The 18,353-nt window shown below is 36.9% G+C and overlaps 1 protein-coding gene across 4 annotated transcripts in view; it reads right to left on the reverse strand.

The window, feature by feature from the left end:
* Positions 1–18,353, reverse strand: part of rfx2 (regulatory factor X, 2 (influences HLA class II expression)) — a 65,115-nt gene that overhangs the window by 19,014 nt on the left and 27,748 nt on the right. The window contains 7 exon segments of one of the 4 annotated variants that reach the window (NM_001013278.1): positions 3,814–3,933; positions 4,207–4,388; positions 5,791–5,865; positions 8,263–8,524; positions 10,561–10,640; positions 11,143–11,232; positions 14,689–14,801. In NM_001013278.1, the coding sequence (NP_001013296.1) occupies positions 3,814–3,933; positions 4,207–4,388; positions 5,791–5,865; positions 8,263–8,524; positions 10,561–10,640; positions 11,143–11,232; positions 14,689–14,793 (914 nt within the window). In that variant the 5' untranslated portion in view covers positions 14,794–14,801. 4 annotated transcript variants of the gene reach the window in all.

Consider the following 18,353-nt stretch of genomic DNA (forward strand, 5'->3'; position numbering starts at 1 on the left):
GGGATTACAGAGGATATGACTAAGAGAGAAAGAGAAAAAGATTTTCCTTCAGGATGCAGAGCCAATGTCTAATATAAAGCTGTTCTGTGCATTTCCAACACAATAAAAGAGCCTCTGACACATGAAATAGTAATTAGGAATAAGAAATAGGAATTAATGTTATTTAGAAGAATTATGTGTGAACCGATTCATGTTTACTGCTGAAAGTCCAAACACTGAAGAGCAAATCTATCGATGCACAGCTCTAAAAGTCCCAAATCAAGCAAGCCAGTGGTGAACTGATCACTAATGGCCCGTTTCCACTGAAACCGTACACAAACCGTACCGTACCACTTTTTCGACACCCTTTCGAAAGGGTACCAAACACAAGAAAGGGTACCAAAAGATGGAGCTACATGCGCAGCTGAACGCTAATTGGTTACAGAGATATGTCATGAGCTTGTGGAGCTAGCCAGAATGAAAACAAAGGAACCGCCATGTTTTAAATACACAGTCGAGACATTACATCGTAATACTATATGCATATAATAATGAGCCATGGATGACCCAAGCTAAAACACACCTTTTCGTTGTCTTGATGTACAGCCGCAAAGCCAAGAACAACAAAATCTGCTGTGTTCTGTTGTTGTTTTACGAGGCCATCTAAACGTGCAAGCGATTTTCGCTTTCTCCAGAGAGCTCGCGATCGCGTCTGTATTTGATATGACGACCTCCTTGAGCTAATGATAATAACGTGTGTGTAATTTTTCAAGAGGCTTCAACATCTGATCGTTTCAGACAAGAAAAGAAAAGGACAAATGCGAGATTGAAGCATGAAAAAACAAAGGAGAAGATTAACAAAACACAGGAGCAAATTGTTTCAGCAACCTAAATCATAAACAAACTGCCATGTTTATCATCGCCTTTTGGACTGTTCTGAACTGGGAATAACAGAGTTATTATCTAACAGAGGCTACATGTGCTGGTGAAGATTACAGACACAAATGAGAGGTTTGCTCTGACTGTGGGCTATGCTGTTTGTTGTTCATTCATTTTCTTGTCGGCTTAGTCCCTTTATTCATCCAGGGTCGCCACAGCGGAATGAACCGCCAACTTATCCAGCATGTTTTTACGCAGCGGATGCCCTTCCAGCCACAACCCATCTCTTGGAAGCTGTGTGTTGTTTTTAAACCTAAATAACGACTTAATGTATGCTGTGTGTAGTTTATCTATGATTGGTAACATATCGGAGACTGTAAGAGTCTGTGTTGCATTTATTTTATCGTTTTATATAACTCCAGACGTTACAGTGGGCTATGTCATTGATCTGCAGTTATAATCAAATTATGTTCATAGAAAAGTTAGTAATGAACATTTATACATGAGTATTTATATGTTTAAAGCATCTGTTTTGTGAGAAGTGCTTCTCATGATATGTGAATAACCTGTACAGCTTTAATGTAGACATTTGTTCGAGCAAGAATGACGTCGACCGAAACTCTGTCTTACACCACGCCCACCAAAAGGGTACCCTTGGTAGTGTAAACGCAAGCCTGATAAAGGTGACCCATACCGTACTGTACTGTACCAGTCAGTGGAAACAGGCCACAAGAAATATTACTTGGTAACACTTTAAGGTGAAGTAGTGACACATGTTCCATGTACTTACCATAGTAATTAAAATGAAGTATGCGTAATGACTAGTAACTAGCCCTAAATCCAACCTTCATTCTAACCCCAACTATATAGCACATATAATTAATTAATATTTCTCAGTAGTTAAATGAATAGTTACACTATAATGTAACTATGTCACTTTAAAATAAAGTGTAACTTATTTTACAAAGGATGTCAAGGTAATTTAATCAAACATTTCACTGCTCAATCAATAAAATGCTAGCTGTGGCATAAATAACTTTTACATAATTATTGAATAATTCAGCAAATTATTAGTTTAATCAAGACTGCAAAACCCATGCTGGAGTTTCAGTCTGAATGCTGGAGTTTCAGTCTGAATGCAGATTTAAACTTTGTTGTGAGAAAAGATGCACAATTTTGGATCAGATCACAATCAATTTTTTCTTTTCCTTTTAAACTAGATCACAATGTTCCTACAAGTCTACACAGACAAAACAAATGTAATAAAAATGTAGAATTGTTTATTCTAAAATTTATTAATTGCTGGAAGCCATGGAAGCCATTTAAAAATGATTAGATTTTTTTTAAATAAAAAGTTTCATGAAGAGTCCAAATTTTTGAATTAATGAATTAAACATATATTTTTTTTAATAGCAAATATGTTGCAGTAGTTCTCCAGTGACATCTACTGAAATATCAATGAGTCAAGTAATTTTCCAAGGTTTATTTAAAGTATTTTGATCTCTATCATAGACATTAGGGCTGCACAATAAATCATTTCAGCATAGATATCGCAATGTGATCCTTTGCAATAGTCACATCGTAAGGATATGTAATGCTGAGTTTGTATTATAATCCATCGTTGCATGTTTTTTTGATGCCTGTGATTGTTTAATGATTTTAAAAGCATACAGGCATAACAAATTGTACCATTTGTAACTTTACCAGCTATTAATTTTATTGAATTATTTTTATTTACATTCAGTTACTGTACTTGAATACTGGTAGACTCTTAAAATGATAAAACACCTTTTCAATTGTATCTTTTTACTGATTGTATTTATAGATTGTTATGCATGAAAAAACTCACAACACATGCAAATACACAAATGCACTGCAACAGCTCAGACCACATCGAAAATGTGTCGGGGGACCCCTAAAAGGTTATAGAGTGTTAATTAGATTTTATGGAGATGTACTCCCTGCAGAATCACCCCAAATCAATCTAACAAAATCTTTCCAAATAGACCCTTTTCAAATTTCCTAGTTTCTCAGTAGCGGAAATCGTCAAAGTTGAGAAAACTTAGAGCGCAGTGAATGGGAAAATACAACAAATACTGTTTTTACAATCTTGTTTGCTCAAATAATGAAATAAAAACTCCACAATGATGTTATAAAGACTTTCAGAAAAAGGAAAAAAAAAATAGCACGAGACTAATGACCGCAGCCAGAGGAGAAAATAATGTCAAATTTACGTTCCTTTCCCATTGATATTGCATTGGAAACACCTCGCACGAGCAGTAATTCATTTTTTGTAATTTGAAGCAAAGATGATAATACATACATAGACACAAATAAATGTTCATACTTTTAAAAATCAAAATATAAAAACTTTTAAGGACTTAAGATGCTGATGACCATTAAAGGTGTCATAACAGGCTTGTAAAAAGGGTCCACAGAGATATTTAAGTTATTGTTAAATAATTATTATTAAGTTATTATATTTAAATTGGAATAAATATATAGCAAAATAAAAAAAAAATACCTATAGATTTCTTCAATATTGTGCAGACCTAAGAAACATTAAGGTTTATAAACACACAACTAAATTTTATCCCTGGACTTGTGATTATTTGATTTTGAGTATGGCAGAAAAAACCTAAATAGTTGAAAATGAAAAGCTGTCTAATGACAACTGCTCATTCTTTGCATAGTGCACAAGTTGACCTTTGAGGCAGAATGTGTCAAATTTAGGTATTTATGGGTATATTCTGAAAACTAGATTGCACTGAGAATTATTGAGGACTTCAGGAATAAGATTAAGTGACTGTCTGAATCGAGGACTTTTAACGAAATCTGAAAAATTGACTGTGACATGCATTAAAAGACACCGATGCCAAGGGCCAAGACGTGACTTGGATATGAGATAAAGAATGTCTGCGTATGAGAAGGAGAGAGAGGAGATATTTGTTTCACCTCTGCTTCTGATGGACAGGTGTTTGTCTCATTGCCATGTACTGCGTGTCCTCCTGCATACGGTTGAGAGGCGAGTCCGGCTTCAGACGAATGCCATAATAATGGTATTTTGAGTTCCCCCTGAAACACACACACACACACAGAATAAAGTGAGTTATCACTTTTTAATTCCAGCAACAACACACCACAATTTGAGACTGAACATCATTTATTTCAGTGCAATCATTCTTTAAGTATTAAGTATAGAGTGTCTGCTGCAAATCACTTGCACTCAGTGTTCTCCTCTGTGCAGCTGTGCTTTCCAGACTGGATTTTGTTTTTCTTTCTGAAGCAGCTAAGCTGCAAATGCAGTTGCCTTGATAGATTTGCTGTATCTGTGGGGTGTAGTCTGACCTGGTACCAAGCCGGCGCGTGCGAAGGCCCATGAAGACAGAGCGGATGAGTTTGCCAAAAGAGGCTGCATTAACTGGATCCAGCTTTTGCTCCTGACAGTGTCTCAGATAGTGGTTATAGAGAGAGCTCCGCGGCAGACTCACACCTTCAGCCGTCTCATAATTATCCAGCAGCCACTGCAACTATACACACAAACACACACACACAGATAATCAATATAACAGCATCGCAGCAAGCTGATTTTTTCTACAAACATGGGCATTAACAAAAACACACACGGAAGAATATTTCATCATACATACGCCATACTGATGTAACTACCATATTTAACTGACTGATAATAAGCACCTCATGGGATCTGATCATGGGACACTTTTGCATTTTGCTACACAGATTTAAGGAAATCTGTGGGTATAAATGATTAGTTCACCAAAAAATGGAAAGGTATGTTATCATTTGTTGTATGTAATGTCTGTTTTTTATACTGATATTTAACTTTTATGTATGTACCATGGCCATTTATTTGAATAAAAGAGCCCCTATTATGGGTTTTTAAAAATGACCTTCCATGCTGTGTGTATCACAGCTTTAAGTGAAGCGAAATATCCTGCTAAGGCTTAAATCTGAAAGTGTGCCATGTTTAAAACTATAAAAGATTTTTTTTTATTATAGATTTAAAACTATATAAGATTCCTCTATAAAAGAGTCAACTTAGAGTGGTATAAATAAATTGTTGGGGTAAGGAATCCTAAGCCGTGTCAGTGTTGACATCAATACGGAACCCAAGCCCTACCCAATTGTTGTGCGTGCAGACCCGGGAAAATTAAAACCCCTGCCCACAAAAACTGTAGAAAAAAAAACCCTGTTGTTGGAGACCCCCAAATTTTGCCTTTTTAATGCATAATAGGAGCTCTTTAAAACAAAAATACTTTTGAAATTTTTTAGTTTGAGGCTCAGTTAATGACAACATTTCCAATTTTGGGTGAACAGTTTTAAAAAGAGGATAAAAAGGTAGCTGAACAGATTTTCAAATTAGTCAACTACTTTTTAAACATGCAATGGGTGAGAGGTGTTCAAGTTCATGGGTGCAGATTCGTTGCAGGCCTCCTGAAAACTGGAAAACAACATGGGACGGAGTTTTAAATACTCAAAGGTCTTAGTTTAAAATGAGTGTGCAAAAATTGACAAAATAAGATATTAATACACTAACAACTAATCTTGAATACCAGGGATCAGGAAATTAAAAAAAAAAACTACAAAAAATGCATATCTACAAATGTTCATGAAAATGACATTTTAATTTAAACACTATAACATTTTAAATATAATGTTTGAATGCTTTTCCCAAGCACCTCTTAGACATGTTGATCCCTGAGAAATTGACTGAATGAGAAGTGTAATGTAAATGCAGGGGGTCTGCAGTGCTTTAAATCTTAAATACACAGAGCGAGGGGGGTTGTTCTGGAAAAAGCATGCTCACAACAGCAGTGAAAAGCAAAGCGAAGAAGCAGGCAGGATGAACTAAGCCTCTTTTTTTCAGGATTTGTTCCAGTTTCAATAAAGTTTTTTCCCAGTTTGACTTACATGGCTGTTGAGCAGGCTGCTTTTGTGAGTGGCAATCCCTTCTGACTTTTGGAGGTTTTCAATCGCCATTTCAAGCTGAGGAAAAGTGGGAGCATGCAAGACATGAAACGGGGGAAAGAGAAGGAGAAAAAAAAAAACGGGGTGGAATTTTGAGGGTGGGGGGACAACAGAGAGTGAAAATGACACAGACAAACAAAAAAAAAAGAAAAGGAAATCAGTCTGTTAGCTGCAGCCGGACTTTGAGCATTTCCATTACAGTCTGTCAGTGTTTGCAGCCACATTCATTACGGGTGGACAAAAAGCATGCAAATGTGAGGAACTCAGAGGGTTACGCCACTCTTCCTGTCTCGGCCTCATATATGCTAATGAGCTGAACACACAGGGCGTGAGGTCAGGCTACTCTCAAACAGATGAGACAATCTCGGTAGCCACTTCTCAAATCACACAGTTAGCGAGGTTGTGCCCTCTGTGAAGACACTGTCGCGTTTGATGTCTGCCGCTAAAAAAAGCAGATTTAATTTAAGCCTAATAAACATATTCTTCTGCAGGTCTTAGCAGGGGAAGAGGGGACAAGTTTCTTAACTAGACTGTCTTTCCATACTATTTTGAAAATACTATTTCAAAAGTTGGAATAGAGAGAATAAGGCATGAAAAAGAGATTCAGGAGAAAAGATTAGAGAGAGAGAGAGAGAGAGAGAGAGAGAGATAAAGAGGTAAAGAGAGAAAGTTCTGGCAGAGTGGCGAAACTTAAAAAGAGGGAGACAGGGAGAAAAAAAATGGGCATATTTCCAAGTCTTTAAAAGGCTCCCGAGGGCCCTTGGCCAAATGGTAATGAGCCCCAGGGGTTGCTTTGTTTCGGAGGCCACTCAAGTGGCTGTGAAAACTGCTAAAACAAGGCAGAGCTGGATTATTTAGAGGCAGTCGCCTTTTTTAAACACTGTCCCTGCTTCCAGCCCACCTCATAAACTAGCACACTGTGAAAGAAAGCTAGACTCTCATGACAGTGTGTGTCATCTCTTCTCTACTCAGAACTCTAAGAGACAAATGTGTTCGCATGATGCATCTTTCTGAGAAAGGGACTTGTGAAACACTTGTTGTGAAAGAAGGCAAGAATTAACATCATCTGTGACATGTTTTTGAATACCACATAAAAGTAAATTTTGACTCATCCGTCAGTTTGTTTCCTCTGGAGAATTGAGCATAAATAGAGCATGTAAATAGAAAAATTTGACACACAAATGCATTTTATTGCAGTTAAAGTTGATTACATGACACATTCAGACACTTTTTAAGTGAGTGAACTTCTAGTCAGGCTTTATTGTTTTAATTCCCCATGTCTTTCTAGTATGCTTGCACACATCATGCAAAAAATATACTGTATCATGTTATGGGCTACATAGTTATGACAGGAGTTAAAATATTGCATATAATTTGCAAAGCCAATTACAAGAGGTTGGTTTTATAAAAACAAATATAAATTTGAGGCTTATTCAGCAAAAAAAATTAACATTTAATCATACTCCACTTACTCCCATGTTAATCCACTGACAAAAAAGTAATAATTTTCTGTCACTCCATGTGTTTCTATTTGGATAAAAGATTAAATTAAATCTGTTCACCTTATTAAGTGATCGAGTCGCTTCAGAGACTTTAGTTTCATGACACCACTCAGTTCATGTAGATTTAGTTTAAGTTTTTTGTGCCATATTTTGGATGAACAGGCTATAAACGAAGGGACAGAAATATCTCATATTTGATAAAACAATACCTTAATTTGTCTTCTGAATAGGCATGGGCTGGTATAAGATTCTGACGATATGATAACCTGGGATAAAATTATCATGGTTTCATGGTATTGTGATTACTGCTCTAAAATATATACCTTTTAAATGTCTCTTTACAGTTACAAATGTATTTTTACAATTTAAAATGGATATTTTGGATATGTTTTCTGCTGAAGATAGTATATATTTTTTATATATTTTCCTCTGTTGTCCTAAAAAACATGTAAATAAAAAAATCTTATACATACCTTAGGAACAGTATAGTAGAACATTTTGGTGGTTTTAAACCTTGACTTTTCCAAACCATGGTGTACATAAAAAACGGTTATTATCCCATGCCTACTTCTCAACAAATAAACTACTTTACTTCACATTTGAAATAATTCACATAAACAAAGTTTCATTTAGGGGAAAACCAACTCTGCAATAATGTTTAATATTAGTGGCAATAATGATGCAATGCATACACATTTAGTGTGATAACTGGAAGCGCAACTTTTTGGGGAGATTTCGCAAACTGAGGGATAAGTCATTGTTTTTGACCATGTAAACATATCTCTGTACATTCCTGTCACACCTCATCTGGAATATAGCATTATTAGGCTGTGCTCATTTTCTAAACCACAGCTCCCCAAACTCCCCTCCCATGTTACTCCCATGTTCAGGACTTAAGCACAGTGGAACGTACCATTGCAGATGATGAGCGTGAGGAGTGAGAGGTGTGGTGGCGGCCACCTTCCATCCCGCCGTGGATCAGGTAGGCGCTGCCGCTGGAAATGATCTGACTGCCACCCACATCCATAGCAATTCCCACCATGCCATGAGTGGGCACTCCACCAGAAGAGACGACTGTGGTTACCTGAGCACCACCCGCCTGAGAGTCGAAATAGGCACTTCCACTGCCCTGACCATATAGCTGGGACTCTGGGTTATAAGAGTATGCAGCACGACTGAAGAAGGATAAAAATACAGGCGTGTTTAGTTTTAACTATTGTCTCGATTTTCAAAATAACTCATTTCAAAATAATCAACTATTGACTTTAACTTTTTAACAACCTTAAAACAGGTGAATTTGTTTCTCAACCACGTACCTGGAGGATCACCAGCTCTACACATTTTTCCTTGGCTGTGTCCGAAATCACATATGTTCATACTATACATTACACTAAAAACAGTATGCGAGCCGAATAGTATGTCCAAAATCATAGAATACAAAAAACAGTATGCGAGAAGTACCCAGATGACGTACTACTTCCGGTGAAATTCTAAAGTGTGCATATGATGTATTCTACGCTATCTTATGATGCCTTACGAGAGAACTCAGAAATGGGAGTGAAGTGATGCAACTGACGCAGACAGGTCATGTGATCATGACAAAATGGCGGATGTAGTACTTCCAAATTCCATTCATACTACTCACACTAATACTGTATAGAACATACTTTTCTAATGGCTGAGTAGTAAATTGAAATCAAAATGCAGTACCTACTGAGTAGTAGGGGTTTTTGCACGCAGCTTATGTCTTCTTAACTAAACACACCTGATTCAGATCATCAGCTCATTAAAAGAGACTGAAAGACCTGTAATGGGAGTCACATACAAAGGAGACCTCCAAAACATGTAGGTGGCCCTCCATGAACGTGGTTGAGAAACACTGGTCTACAAACATTTAAATTATGATCGGGTGTTTCATTTTTAATCTTTCGACTTTAACTGCAGTTCAGCAGTTCACTCTCATTCAGCATATTTTCATTCCGGATGTTTTAACGGAATTTGACACTGCATAGCGAACAGAAAGAAAAACCTCCGCATTTCGGGACTCGCGTGATTATTTAAGGTAATCAAAAAATCGCTGCTTACATGGTAGACTCTTAATCTGTTTTTTCTTAATCATAAAAGCGGAGTATTTGTGTCCATGTAAATGTACTGAGTGTAAACGGCAAATGAAATCGCAAGCTGTCAAAGGCAGCTCTATTCTCTGCCTTAAGCTGCTTCCATGAGCCCTCACATTTCATAAGTTTGACGTGTTTCCCCCCTACACGCAACTTTTGTAAAGCGTCTGCTTCATGTTGCTGTGTCAGCATCCTTGCTTGTAAAATACAGCCATAGTTTAAAAGGCTTAGCTTAAGCAAATTTGATGAATGCGATCATGCGTTGATGAATCTAAAGGGATCCCTCACTCTGTACTGCGCGTGTTGTCTGTGTGTGTGTGTGTGTGTGTAGTCCACTTAGAATGAACCATGGAAATCATTTTTGTTTGTTATTGGCATTGAATGTTTTGAAATTCAAATTGCACTTAAATGCCTGTGTCTTTATTTCTGTAATAAATACGGCGTTTCGTGATTAATCATGATTAATTATAAAAAAGTGTGATTAATTACGTTATTTTTTTTTAGCATTTGACAGCCCTATGAAATAAATAAGTTTAAACTTCTTTTGATCAATGATAATAATTTAGTATGTTTGTAAAACAATTATATTTTAGCAATAAACATTTAAAAATATATCTCTCTTTCTGCTGCAAAAAAGCACTACAATTGCTGATTACATTATAGAGCATTTCAAAGTGGCGATGACATTGGCCCATAAACATTCACTGCTTCTTGTCAATCTATTTTATGACTTTAAAAAGAGGCAATTCAATCATAGTTTTATGTTAAAACAGCTATCATAGCATTATTTATTAATATGTTGACCTTATTGGATTATCAGAGCTATGACAATGAAAAATGTAAAAGAGGAAATACTTTAGGATGGTAATGGAAATGGTCTATATTGTTATAAAAACAAATACACCACAATGTATAATATACTGTAGCACCAAGAAACAATTATTGCGTCGCTATTTTAATAAGTCACAGCTGTCGCTTAGAATTCAATAAAAGAGTGGCAATATAAAAATATCCTTAAGCTTGACTATTGACAACTGAGTTACATCCTCAAAGTGAACAACATGAATGCATCTGACAGACAGAAGGGTGCTTACATTGTGCCATTGGGGTAGACAGCCTCTGCACCCTCCACATATTGCACCTGCTGGGAATGGTAATGCTGAACCTGCTGTACCTTCAAACACAAACACACACACTGATCAGACTGCTGCCAAATTACCACAGCGAAGTTCTTGAGATGTGCTAGTGCAGATTCTGTAAGGGAAATGAGACAAACAGCTGTAGGCAGGCAGCAGGCAGTAGGGGGCAGTGAGCGCAAAGCTTCACCTCAACAATCAGAGATGCCCTGTCGAGCCCAAAACTACTTATTAACATATTAGCCGCAACAGCCCAAGCGTGACGTGCATGAAAGTAAAACATGTCTGCATTTCAGGATTCTGACAGTATGCTGGGAGAGAAAGAGTGTGATGGAAAGACAAGAACAGTCACGAGAGAGCGAAAGAGATATGTAGAGAGGCAAAAGATAAGGCAGAGGTGTTGCGGGTCCACAGGATGTGCAGTGAGCGTGCAGGGTTTGATTGACTCTTCTGTATGTGTGTGTCTGTGTGTGTCTGTGTGTGTGTGTGTGTGTGTGTGTGTGTGTGTGTGTGTGTGTGTGTGTGTGTGTGTGTGTGTACCTGCTGAGGGACCTGTTGCACTCTAGGCACTGGTAACTGCTGCACCTGAGCTCCCTTCTGGGAAGAACCGGTGGCCTGAACTAAAACACGCTGCAGGTGAGGGACACACACACACACACAAATGTCAAATATTAGACCCTTTTCACTTTAAAATGTGATGTGCGGAATTGTTTCAATGTGACATTTTCCTAAATCAGAGCAAAAGAAGTTAGTTTGGAGTCTATCTTGGGAGCTCTTTATAAGAATAATTACCTATTTAGTAAACATGCCCAAAATACTATTGGTTCATTGTGCAGTAACTGGCACTGTGAAATCTTCATTTAATTTATTGTTTAGTCAAAGTTAGATGCAAGCAAATACTTGAACATCTTGACAAACGGTTTTATTGTAGAAATTGTAGATGCAAATGTAATTGACACTTTTTTTTTTAAATTCCATCTATATCAGTGGTTCTCAAAGTTTTTTCATCAATTACCACCTCAGAAAAAAATTGTCTCTCCAAGTACCACCAAAATGAGCAGTATTGAAATACAGTAGCGTAGTAGGCTCAGTAAAGCACTACAACCCTGCAAAGTTAAAAAAAATGTGGCAGATTACCTCAGAAATGTAGGCTATAAGTCATATATGGCATATTATATACATCTATTTTAATAAATTTTGAAATGTGTGTAGCATGTACATGGCATATTTCATTCCTCTGCGTACCACTAGAAGGAAGCCCGCGTACCACTAGTGGTACACGTACCACAGTTTGAGAACCACTGATCTATATAATGGCTTGATTTTTGGTATATAAACAAACATGACATGACTTCATTCATTCATTTTCTTTTTGGCTTAGCCCCTTTTTTAATCAGGGATTGCCACAGCGGAATGACCTTATCCAGCACGTTTTACACAGCGCATGCCCTTCCAGCTGCAACCCACCTCTGGGAAACATCCATACAAACACTCATTCACACTCATACACTACGAACAATTTAGCCCAACCAATTCACATGTACTGCATGTCTTTGGACTGTGGGGGAAACCGAAGCACCCAGAGGAAACTCACGTGAACGCAGGGAGAACATGCAAACTCCACACAGAAATGCCAACTGACCCAGCAGAGGCTCGAACCAGCGACCTTCTTGCTGTGAGGCGGCAGCTCTACCTACTGCACCACTGCTTACACATTCATCTAAATGCTATTTCTAGCAGCGAGGACAGTGTATAAATGTTTGCTAACACTGCCAAACAAGCCATTTCAAATTTATTTTTAATCCTAAGTGAAGACCATAAAAGATCATTGGCATGTGCATTTCGGGGGCTTAAAAAGCCAATTTTATAGAGTATATACACTAGCTGACCAAAGTCTGGTCGCCTATCTAAGTTTTAGGAACAACAAATAATAACTTGACTTCTAGTTGATCATTTGGTATCAGAAGTGGCTTATATGAAAGGCACACGCCTCTAGATTACATTCTTTTTACCAAAATAAAAAATTATCGTGCCTTGATTCTTATTTATTTAATTAGGACAGTGAAGTCTGACTTTCCTTAGAGAAAAGTTTTGTCACTTATCAGAAATAATGTACAGTATAGAATATAAAGTCATGCTGCAGTGGAAAAAGAATAAATATTGCGTAGGTTTCCCATGAGCTTGGAGACTGCATCTATACATCTCTGCAGTGACTCAAAAGACTTATTAATAAAGTCATCTGCAATGACAAAGAAAGCGTTCTTGCAGGACTCCCAGAGTTCATCAAGATTCGTTGTATTCATCTTCAATGCCTCCTCCTTCATTGTACCCCAGACATGCTCTATACTGTTCATGTCTTCTGACAGGGCTGGCCATTCCTGGAGCACCTCGACCTTCTTTGCTTTCAGGAACTTTGATGTGGAGGCTAAAGTTTGAAAAGGAGAGCTATTCTGCTGAAGAATTTGCCCTCTCCTGTTGTTTGTAATGTAATGGGCAGTACAAATGTTTTGATACCTCAGGCTGTTGATCTCTCGCACACCCCCATACTGAATGTAACCCCAAACCATGATTTTTCCTTCACTAAATTTGACTGATTTCTATGAAAATCTTGGGTCCATGTGGGTTCCAATAGGTCTTCTGCAGTTTTTGTGATGATTGGGATGCAGTTCAACAGATTTATCTGAAAAATCTACCTTCTGACACTTTTTCAATTAATCAACTAGAAGTCAAGTTATTATTTGTTGCTCTTACAACTGGGATTGTTGTTAAAAATACAGCATACAGCACATATTTACACATTCATATAATAGCTGCTTCTAGCAGTGTGGCCGGTATATAGATGTTTGCTTACAGTAAAACACTGTCAATAGATTTTAAATTTCTTTTTAATCCTAAAAGCGTACAAGAACTTTGGCATGTGCAGCATAAGGCCTAAAAAGCCATTTTTTAGAGCATATATACATATATATACACACACACTTAAAGTCAGAATTATTAGCCCCCCAAAATTATTAGCCACCCTGTTTATTTTTTATCCCGATTTTTGTTTAACTGAGAGATTTTTTCCACACTTTTCTAAACATAATTGTTTTAATAACTTATCTCAAATAACCGATTTACTTTATCTTTGCCATGATGACAGTAAATAATATTTTACTAGATATTTTTCAAGACACTCCTATACAGCTTAAAGTGACATTTAAAGGCTTAACTAGGTTAATTAGGTTAACTAGGCAGTTTAGGGTAATTAGGCAAGTTATTGTATAACAGTGGTTTGTTCTGTAGACTATCGAAAAATATATATAGCTTAAAGGGGCAAATAACATTGTCCTTAAAACGGCGTTTAAAAAAAACTACTTTTATTCTACCCAAAATAAAACAAATGTGACTTTCTTCAGAAGAAGAAATATTATCAGACATACTGTAAAAATTTCCTTGCTCTGTTAAACATCATTTGGGAAATATTTAAAAAAGAAAAAAAAACAAGAGGGGGCTAATAATTCTTACTTCAACTGAATATTATAGTGTATCAGCTGGCTCAACTATGTCTGACAGAACTAAATGAATAATAATGATGACAGGTGACATTTCTGTGTTTTATCAAAACACATTAAAAGAGATAAAAAAGCTGCAAAAGGTCTTAAGACCTTCATTTGTAAAAGTGCCGTCTTTTATACAGACTGCTAGCAGCACAAATGTAACATGCTTAGAGCCTACATTTCATCCCTCACTGGTTTTTGTCAGATCCTCCACAGCTGTCCAGGGAGATGTGATGCTCTACTCAAAATATTAGCAGCAATTACATAAAGACTGGTTTCTTTAGATGTGTTCTTGATCCGAACCCAACATCTCCCTCAGGAGCACCACGCAAAGTCATTGCTAATCATTTCAAGTGGCTCTGACAGATGAAGGGTGTGGGTGAGGAGAAATCTTTCATCGCTTCAGATGGATCCAGCGCATACTGAAGCATCTTCAGAGAGACTCCGACAAAAGAGCTAAAGATCTTTATATTAAACTGCTCATGTGAATGTCTCAGGAGTGTTCATCATCAGTGTATTGTTAGGTTGTGCTACTGAGTCTGCTCACTTGTTGCGAAGCGGGAACAGGCTGAACCACTGGTGCCTGGGCTGAAGTGGATGTTCTTAACGCCACGGTGGATGGCGTCTCTGAGCCCCCTTCTGACCGCTGCATCGTTTCTCCTGAGCGTGTGATGGACAAAGAGAAAGGAAGTGAAAAACCTTAAAAGAAAAGATAACTGTTTCCAATTGGTCTTGAGTGGTTTTTAATCTGTTGTAATGTCCATATTAAACAACTGATCACCATGCACACAAGATTATAGTACCTACCAAAAAGTATGCCGAAAGCCCATTTACATTAGCAACATTTTTATTTTTTTATGGGTTATATTATCCACAAAGCTTTCTTTAAAGACAACTTCAAGCAGTATGTACTTTATATTCTCTTAAGGCAAGAAATGCTTAGTGTTTGAAAGTTATTAAATAAATTAAATAGTAATTAAATAAATAATAAATGACCCCTTAGCACTTACCCCTACACCTTGTTTAGCGCGTTCCTGTAAAGGGGTAGGGGTTTCCAATTCTCTTTAGCTTGAAGGTGTAGGGCTAAGGGAAAGGGGTGAATAGCCCTTGGAACGAAGATTTTTCAGGACCACACCCAAAACCAAGGGGTAATAAAATTTCCTAGAATACACCAGCCACAGCGGCAGAATAGTTACACCCGGAAGTAAGGAGATCCACAAATTAGTATTTTTTCGTCATTATTAAGAATTTTTACAACAGACAAACACATATGTTTTAATATATTCATAACCGCGCTTGTGTTTTACCGTCATGCTTTAAGAAAAAAAGGCTAAAATAAAAAGCGCTAAATTTCACAATAAATAATCCCTAATAGTAACTCATGTATAGCAGTCCCACAACATTCTGACACTCAGTGACACTCGAATACCCTGCCAGAAAGGTCTAGTGGCTTGGAATGAGCTTTTTACAGTGTATGCTATAATGTTAATGATGTTTTTGGTGTGTTTTCATTGATGAATATGGCCACTGTGTAAATGCATAGTACAATTATGATCTTATTGCCACATTAGATGGTTATGATAACATAATATATGCCTTCAGTGATTTCCTGAAGATAAATACCAAAAAAATAAAACAATTGAAATAACTACAGCAGTCCCGATAGTCTGATCTCATATGAAGCAAGAGATGGTGATGACATATGATGATGTGTGCAAGTGTTGTGCCATTTCTTAGGAGTAAATTTTGAAGGGGTAGGAGTATAAAAATAGAATTGGGATTGGGCCAAAGTATGCTATGTTAATATATTTGAATGTAAATGAGCTGCTATTCACCTCCTAATTTGCAGCTCGTGTTTCTGTTTTAATCACTAAAACAATCACTACAAACACACTATTCACCACACCACTTTTGCTTAAACACACAGATTAAAGAACTGCCAGATTATCATTTCATGACCAAGATATCCATAAAATATTGTATAAAAAAAGCATGCTACTTTTTACATCTACTTAAGATACATGATACAATCAAACTGGGCTCCAACAGGTTGTTAGAGAGCGTCCAGCTGAAATACAACTCTACGCATGTGCCAAGAAAAGTGTACAAAGCGGCTTTCACACCGTCTTCTCCTGAAAGGACCAGAAGCTCAACCTAGCCAAGTCAGACTGAGTCACCCACATCCCCAGCAGGATCCTCACCTCTGAACTCTATTATGAAGAAAAGAACAAAGGAGACATTAACAAACCCATCACAACCGCAGCGTGGCTCTGTTTGGTCGACAGGAATACAGCTCAAGCCACAATTTAAGTTTGCCACCATTGTCAATATTCTGATGTAACCCTCTAAGGCTATGTTTACACTAATGTTTTTTTGTTTTAACAAAGTATTTTACAATGAAAACAATCACTGTTCCACTCGGGTGCTTCAAAAAAAGATCCTTATCCACACTACACAATCAAAAGCGCATGACAGAATGAAAGATATAAAATTATACTACAAAATCCCATATATCCCCTGTACACTTCTTAAATTAAACAAATTAAAATGGCATGTAATATAAACAACAGGTCAAGTTTGTATAAGATAGACTCTATAGCTGGCTGTTGCGTATACTGTATAGCGTAACTTTGATGTCAACTTAGCAATGCTACAATGTGCAATCATAAATATTGACATTTTTTTCACCTCAAATACATTTGGCTATACAGGCAAGAGTAAAACATAATTCAAAACTGCAATGAGTTTACTTTGAAATTACAAAGTTTTAATCTAAAAGATGCTGTGAAGCGCTTCGAAATGTGCATTTTGTATTCGACGTTTGACGTATCCCAATTGAAATATGAAGACAGGGTGGGACAGAATAGCTCCTCCCCCTAAAAAAAAACTGCCAATAGCATCTAGTTTTTAAGCACAACTCTGCCGGTGAGAGTGTTTGAGCTTAAGTGCATCAAATGAAAATCAAATGAGAAGAGTCTTGAAGGGAGTGGTACAAGGGAATGACAGATACTAGAGAGAATTTGATTGGGCAGATGATTTGATTAGAAACTAAAGTATCAGGTGATGTCAAAAACCTTATGTTGATCCAATTAGGTGGAAGTGACACACTGCAAGCTTTGGATCATTATATCTTGTAAATGCAAATTTTTTGGGGCACATAGTCTTATAAATCCAGCCATCCATCTATATATATATATATATATATATATATATATATATATATATATATATATATATATATATATATATATATATATATATATATATATATATATATATATATATATATATATATAAACAATATCACACGAGTAGCAGTGCGATTTGGCTGTACAGTATATTGGCACTGGTGGGAGGCGTGCATTAGTCTCCTATTAGTGACGATATACAACCATATAACACTGCTACGAGTGTGATATTGCTTTTATATAACAGTTCGATTGTAAGGCTGAATAAAGTTTATTGGGCTGAACGGCATGAAATGCCATCAGTCTAGAGACATTTCTAGTCTAGAGTCTAGACAGTCTAGAATATTTCTCTGTTGCCATTGGAATATCACAATAATTATTCCTGAAAAAGCCAAAGCAATGAAAACACTAGCAAATCGCTGTTGTGTTTGCGATAAGGAAAAACGCCAAACACATGCTGGCATTTCTTTTTATTTCTCTCTTTTCTGAACTAGTCTGCAGTAAGTCATTAGAAACAAACAGATGGCCAACCACAAAGGAACTCAGGGTTATACAAAGAGTGGCCAACACAAAATACACACATTTCTGATATCCAAGTCCCATCTCTGTACACTCAATACACTAATATTACTACGGTGTAAATACAGCACTACAACATAAAAAAAGAGAGGGATGGACCTAGAAAGTCACTTCCCACTTTTAAAATGATTCGATCAGCTGTATCCTAAAATTTCGCAGATTTTAATCTTCTAAGGGCTTATTATGCGGTCTTTGTAGCCATCTTTTGGATGGACAACGCCAACCGTCTTTGCTCTGCTCAGTATGAAAGGCTGATGGATGCCGACATGCTATATGTCCGAAATTCTAAATAATACGCACTATCCTTATAAATAAACTGCAAAGTTGCAATCTGAACAACTGCATTCTCAACTACAAAAACCTCAAAAGTACATTATGTTGTCCAACAGCAGCAAAATTTGTCAAACTGTAGTGAGTTTATTAGGCTGCTGTCACTCTATGTGGT

Source organism: Danio rerio, chromosome 8 (genome assembly GCF_049306965.1).
Source record: "Danio rerio strain Tuebingen ecotype United States chromosome 8, GRCz12tu, whole genome shotgun sequence".
NCBI classification, from domain to species: domain Eukaryota; kingdom Metazoa; phylum Chordata; class Actinopteri; order Cypriniformes; family Danionidae; genus Danio; species Danio rerio.